Raw genomic sequence first — 7,696 nt, 5'->3', positions numbered from 1 at the left:
ACAACGATAATCGTTACATATATGTCTCGTTTAGAAATCATTAAGTTAGTAGTCTTGTTTTTACATATGTAGTTCATTGTTAATACACTTAATGACATGTTTACTTATCATTTATCATGATTAAACATAGTGTATCAATATCTTAATATGATTCATATGTATTTAGTAAGACGTTGTTATAACGATAATCGTTATATATATCGTTTCGAGTTTCTTAATTCAATAAACTCAATTTTATGTATATAACTCATAGTTAAAATACCTAATGAGATACTTACTTATCATAATATCATGTTAACTATATATATAATCATATATATGTCATCATATAGTTTTTACAAGTTTTAACGTTCGTGAATCACCGGTCAACTTGGGTGGTCAATTGTCTATATGAAACCTATTTCAATTAATCAAGTCTTAACAAGTTTGATTGCTTAACATGTTGGAAACACTTAATTATGTAAATAACAATTTCATTTAATATATATAAACATGGAAAAGTTCGGGTCACTATAGATGACACTTCTTTTATAGTTAATTTTATGGGCCCCACGATGATACTAACAAAAAGAAAATGTGTTCGAGTCTCAATAATTTTTTAGGTCAATGTGATGGAGCGTGGGTCATTTGTGGAGATTTTAATGAAGTTCAAGACCAATCCGAGAGACAAAGTTGTGTTTTCATGGAAAGAAGGGCAAGGTGGTTTAATGAATTCATTAATAATACTCACCTAATCGAGGTAGCATTATGTGGCAAGAGATTCAGAAGAATTTGCAATAACGGGATAAAGTTTAGCGAACTTCACAGATTCCTCAATTTTGAAAAGTTTAATTGTATGTGGGGTGATGTATTGGTACTTGCATTGGAACGAAAAATTTCTGATCATTGTCCTATCATCTTGAGGGATAAGGAAATTGATTTTGGTCCAAAGCTGACTAAGATATTTGATGAATGGCTAGATGATGGTGATTCCGAGGATGTAATTAAAAAGGTGTGGCTTGTTTCTAATTAAAGTTTAAGTCCCGACTGCAACTTTTGTTTGAAGCTCAAAAATGTCAAACTTGCACATAAAGAATGGAGTAAAGGAAAATTTGGAAAATTAGACGAGGAGATTGAGACCCTTAGAGATGCATCCAAAAAATGGGAAAGGTTGGCGGAGAGTAAAATTCTCAATGAAAATGAAAGGAAAGAATGGCTCGATTCTAGGAAAAATGGATAGATAAAGCGAAGATCAAAGACGGTATGGCTAGACAAAAGTCACGTGTTAAATGAATAATTGAGGGTGACAAAATTACAAATTAGTTTCACTCCCACATATGAAGAAGACTCAAAAAATGTAATATCCGGGGATTTAATATCGAAGGGGTATGGTGCGAAGACCCCTCTCAAATTAAATAAGAAGCTTTCTGTCACTTAAAATCTCAATTCTCCAAGCACCATAGCTTGATGATGAGACTGTCGACTGATCAGGGTGGCAGTCAGGGACTGTTACCGAAGCACCTCAGTGACGAGTAGGTTTTGCACCTTGAAAAACCTTTCTCGATAACTGAAGTTTCGGATGCGATTAATGAATGTGGTTGTTCAAAAGCACCGGGCTTGGACGGGTTCAAATTGTAACAACACAACCCAATATACAATCGAACACGTGTAATAAAATTTTTTTTTTATTATTTTACAGTGGAGTGCGCCACGCGCACACCTCAGGGTGCGCGGCGCGCACAGGCCCACATTCAGTTCTGTCCGATTTCGTCAATTTTCACTTAAAGATCTCCCACTTCCCGACATATTTAGACGAAACGCTTTTCACAATATGTTATAATGGTTAAAACTCACACGATTCAATAATAAAATGAGTTTTACAAAACGGGGCCCACATCGGCCGTTTTACGAGTTTCATACAAAAGTTCGAGTTTCAACCACACTAGTTTAAATTCCAAACGACACTATGAGCATGGTGTTTGGAGTTAAACTACCCAAATCTCGGTCAAACTCCAAAAGCTATCACATCCCAAAAGCATCCCCTAAACAACAAGCGGGATCTCTAATCCAATCGAAGGCCCTTACCCTTGTCAACGCTGGAGCCTATAAAAAGATAAACAATGAGAGGGTAAGCAAAGCTTAGTGAATGCAATAATTATACCCATATATATATATATATATAACATACCTACTTGCAATCACTTACACATATACAGCATACACGCTAGCAATACAATTAGCATACCATCTCAAGTACAAAGCTAATAATCTCCAACAAACCGCTACTAGCGTAATCAATAACATATAGTCGACATAATATAATATGCTACAAAACAAAATACACAACCATGGTTAACCATTCTAGCGTCATGCTGCTACCGGCTCTTTGGTTCACACCATACGCATTTATCATGATGATACTGGCTCTTTGGTTCACATCACAACTCGAGTCATACTCACACTAGAGTGCTACCGACTCTTTGGTTCACACTCTAACAACGCTAAGGTGCTACCGGCTCTTTGGTTCACACCCTAACAAATCGTGCTATAGCGTTACTAGCTCTTTGGTTCGCACTATAACACACGTACTATGATGCTACAGGCTCTTTGGTTTACATCATAGCACGCTCGCACATACTATGGCACTACCGGCTCTTTGGTTCATACCATAGCATTCAAATAAATACATTACATACATATGCATATAATCATTCCACTCACCTTTAACGATTTGGTGACGGTTTTATACTTCCGCAAGCTTCAAAGCAAAGTACCTAATATAATAAGTACTTCAATCAACCCACATAACTAGTTGGACTAAATACCAACAATTTCACTTATGTGCATTTAATGACTTAAATGCATTAAATGCCCCATTTTCACCAAAACCGCCCTTTAAGGGTCAAGTCCATCATTAATCACTTAAAAGCTAGTGATTAAGGTCCAACAACACTAACCATTACACAATTAGGGTATTTCATACCCATATTTCACAATTAGGTCAATCATTAGCCCTTTGACTAATTTAAAGTCAACACACCCATTTCGGGTTATCTACTAATCCATCTAACACCCATTTACTAAATTAACTAGGTGTGCTAGTGATTAACTAACCAATTAGAACTCATAAACATCAATTAACATTTTAAAACCCTAGGTTAGTCACCATTGAGTCTTTATGACTCCATCTTACCCAAGAACACTCAAAATCACCAAATATGGGTTTTATGTTCTTCATTTACCCAAATCCTAACCCTTACACAAAATCAAAGTAAGGAAATTAAAGTTAGAACGTACCACTACAACCAAAACGAAGCTAGAGATGAGATGAACAACTTTAATGCACGCGATTTGACCCGAAAGCAACTTCTTCCTCTTGGATTTAAGCTTTCTCACTCAAGAATCAAAGTCTCTCTCTAGATTTAAAGTGATAAGGATAAGGTAGTTGAAGATGGAGTTATGACTCCACCCAAACAGATCTGCTAGCCTTTATCCCGTCCACAAATGAAATTACCAAAATGCCCATCAAAATATCTCATTAAAACAGCAAAAAAAATCGGCAACAGTAGGGAGTGCGCGGCGCGCTCCCTTTGGTGTGCGCGGCGCGCACTAAGCTCAGATCACTCTCTGACTTCTGTTTAACTGCACAATCATTCCCACACTTTATGTACTCTATATACTCTACTGTACAATGAAGATTAGGATCTTACAACTCTCCCCCACTTGAATCGGAGCGTGTCCTCGCGATCCAAGCCGCATGACAAGAGGAAAGATAAACCAACACGAATTCTTCGGGCTCCCAAGTAAACTCGGAACCCTTACTACGACGCCATTGAACTTTAAAAGTCCTAACCTCTTTATGTCTCAACCTTTTGACCTTCTCATCGAGTATGGCAATCGGCTCCTCAATATACTCTAACTTATTGTTTAGCTCGATTTCGTCCAAAGGCACCCATGATGAATCATCCGCAAGACACTTACAGAGATGGGAAACATGAAATATATTATGGATCCCCGCAAGCTCTTCGGGTAATTCCAATCGATACGCGACTTCACCAACACGAGCTAAAACCTTAAATGGCCCAATAAACCGAGGAGCTAACTTTCCCTATTTTCGAAACCAAATAATACCTTTCCATGGCGAAACTTTAAGCATCACTTTGTCGCCCTCTTGGAACTCAATCATTCGTCTACGCTTGTCGGTAAATGACTTTTGTCTATCTTGCGCCTTTTTCAAATGATCTCGAATTATATCGATCTTGCTATTCGTTTCTAAAACCAAATCGGTACTCCCGATTTCTTTTTGACCAACTTCACCCCAACAAATCGGAGTTCAACACCTCCGCCCATAAAGCATCTCGTAAGGTGGCATCCCGATACTAACATGATAACTATTATTGTACGAGAATTCCACCAAAGGTAAGTGCTCATCCCAACTACCACCGAAATCAATAATACACGCCCGTAACAATACGATTGACGACAAACTTCACTTTGTGGAAGAACCTGTTGAAATTATGGATTGTGAGATCAAAACTTTGAAACGCAATAAGATTCCGATCGTCTGAGTGTGATGGAATGCCAAACGAGGACCTGAGTTTACTTGGGAGCGAGAGGATCAAATGATGCGGAAGTATCCTCACCTTTTCCCGACTCCTCCATCTACCTCAGCTTAAATTTCGGGACGAAATTTTCTTTAACAGGTGGGTAATGTAACGACCCTGGATTTTCCAACGTTTATTTATTAATAATTATTATTATTAATACGTGTGATTAAACGAATGTACGTTATTACATTTACATGTTGCCATAGTTGCCGTACTTGACTTTAATTGCCCGAAACGTCTTTGTGACACACGAAACTTTCACGAATAATATTTTTTAGAGTATTATTTACATTCATGATTGATTTTATTAATCATTTTAATTACCTATGGTGATTAGTTAGTTACTTGGGCTTTAATTGGATTTATTTGTTAATTAATGGAACTTGGGCTTGTTTAATGTTAATGGACTCATGAATATAGGCTTATAAGCCCACCCTACACCTTATTGGATTAACTAGCCCATTTTTACAACATGTAAGTATTACTTGCAAGTGTAACTAGTTAGTTTAAGCACATGGAATCTAGTTAGCACCTTATCCCCATGAACTAACACCTAATGACCAACTTTTTCAAGCTTTTCATGCTAGTGACCAAAGAACACTTCCCCCTCCCCCTTGGAGCTGCTGACCGTCGGCCTTTGTGGCCTAGATGGGTGTTTTTTGTTTTAAATTTCATTAACATATCTACTTGTAAACTTCATTCTTTCCAAAACACATTTACTTGCATTTCCCTCTCAAGCTTTTTCTCTCATTTTACTTTCTAAATTGTAAGTAACTTGAAGACTTTTTCTCTTCTTCTTTTCTTTCTAAAACCGTGACCATACACACCCTTAATCATCATCATTCTTTGTTTGTTTCAATCTTTTGTTACTTGTGTTGATTACTAGTAGTTGTTTGTTACTTACTTACTTGGTTTCAAGAATCAAACTTACTAGTTTCATTCTTCTTTTATCTTGTTTTTACAAGAACACTCAAGAACATAAACTTACTAGTTTATGTTCTACACTTAATGTATCAAAAGATTGTAAGTTCATAGTTGTTAAACTCATACTAGTAATTCATGTTAGTAAACTTTAAAGTTTACTTTCTTAATGATCAAACTTTGGTTTGAGTCTTTGAAGTATGAACAACAATGAACTAGTTACTTGCTTATTTAATTTACTACTTCATTTACTTGCACTTTAATTTTGTGATTTTGGTTGTTGTTGGTCAAGTACTACAAGTTAGTCTTGATCTCATTTCTCTTGAACTAAAAGTTAACTTTACTAGTTCAAGAACATGTAAATGAAACTTTTTAATTATAACTTTGTACACTTATGATAGATCTAGACTTTTGAGTCTTGGATCTTCAAGATCAAACTGAGAACTATGTTCTACAACTTAAGATCTTGATTTCATAAGTTCACTTTCAAGTTTGTAACTTATTATTAGTTTTAAAGTTCATGTATGTGTTAGATCTAAGACTTTGATGTAACTTTGGTTCATCAAACTTCATACAACTCTTAAGTGAGTTGTGCTACATGTCTTAGACCTACACTTGTGTCATAATAGTCAAAACTTGGTTAATATTACTTTTACATTTCATGTATGTGTTGAATCTAAGACTTTGATGTAACTTTGGTTCATCAAAACACTTGCAACACTTAAGTGAGTTGTGCTTCATGTCTTAGACTTACGCTTGGGTTATGATGGTCAAAATTTGGTAAAAATGATGCAAACATATCAACGAGTTGTACACTTGAAGCTATATGCATCAAGGATGAGAACCGTGATAAGCATCGAACACCAAGAACCACCGGAACCTACTGACCCTACTGTTCTACTGTTTATGTGTCTGAACCGTACGACCTGGGCTACTGTAATTATGATTTTCAGATAGCTCTGTTCGAGTAGATAACTTTTCATATAGGACTCATCTTAATCCGAGTTACGGTTTAGGATTTATGGCCCTCCGATCGTCACTATGTCCTTTTAACGTTGTGCAGAAATTTCTGGCCTACTCGCACTTAGAACGTCGCCACGGTCAACCGAAGACGATTTTGCTTCTGTAAATTTTACCACACTTAAAGGACTCATATACGGAGCCATGGCCACTGGTCTCACATTAATTTAGTAATGGTAGAGGCCGTGGCGACTGACCGAACTCAGCCTTTATTTTAAACTACTTTCATAAACGAAACTTACTTTACACCTTTTGTTAAATGATGAATGATGATGACCCTTAAGACCTTTTTACATACTTTTAAACCTATTCAGACGATTTACTGACTTAGTACTATTTGACTTAGGTTGAGGACCCGTTTGGACAACCTTCATTACTTGCTTACTTTCCGAGTCATACTTTACCGCTACTTTATCATTGTGAGTTATAGCATTCCCTTTTTACTTTAACTTGTTTTGGGAACTGAGAATACATGCGGATTTTATGTTTTACATACTAGGCACAAGTACTTAAACTTATATATGTGTGGGTTATATAACGGCAGAAACATTCCCTTTAGCTCGGTAACGTTTAGTCATTGGTTTTTGAACCGGTGAACGCGAATCTTAGATATGGATCCATAGGGTTTGACATCCCCACTCGGGCTAGTTGTGCTAGCATTTAACGAGTGTTAAATACTTCATAAACATACACACTTGCCAAGTGTACTTTGATGTCAAAGCTAAGGGGTATAAAATACTATTAAATTTTACAAGGAAATACTATTAAACACGATACAATTTTACTCAAGATATTTATTTATTTATTGAATGGATATACTTAAACCTTGCTACAACACTTATAGGCAGTGTACCTAATCATACAGTAGTGTAGTTTTTAGTAAGTCCGGTTCGTTCCACAGGGAAAATCTTTTAATCAAAGCTTAACGCTATATTAGTTTTATTTTATAAAAATACAAATATATATATATATATATATATATATATATATATATATATATATATATATATATATATATATATATATATATATATATAAGTAATATTATTATTCCAGGTACAGTCGATTTTAAAACTTTAGTCGCAGTTAAAACAAAATGTAAAATATTAAATAAATAAAAGACTTAATTTAAAGCGTAAAGTAAATAACGATAATGAAATTGCGATAAA

General features: G+C 35.6%; 1 protein-coding gene across 1 annotated transcript; it reads left to right on the top strand.

The window, feature by feature from the left end:
• The first annotated feature begins 574 nt into the window (after positions 1–574).
• LOC139894217 (uncharacterized) lies at positions 575–1,219 on the top strand. The gene is made up of 2 exons (XM_071877435.1): positions 575–991; positions 1,046–1,219. The coding sequence occupies exons 1-2, from the start codon at positions 575–577 to the stop codon at positions 1,217–1,219; spliced, it is 591 nt and encodes a 196-aa protein (XP_071733536.1).
• Positions 1,220–7,696: the final 6,477 nt, after the last annotated feature.

Source organism: Rutidosis leptorrhynchoides, chromosome 1 (genome assembly GCF_046630445.1).
Source record: "Rutidosis leptorrhynchoides isolate AG116_Rl617_1_P2 chromosome 1, CSIRO_AGI_Rlap_v1, whole genome shotgun sequence".
NCBI lineage: Eukaryota > Viridiplantae > Streptophyta > Magnoliopsida > Asterales > Asteraceae > Rutidosis > Rutidosis leptorrhynchoides.
The sequence above is the reverse complement of the archived record's forward strand: the minus strand, read 5'-3'. Positions and strand labels throughout refer to the sequence as shown.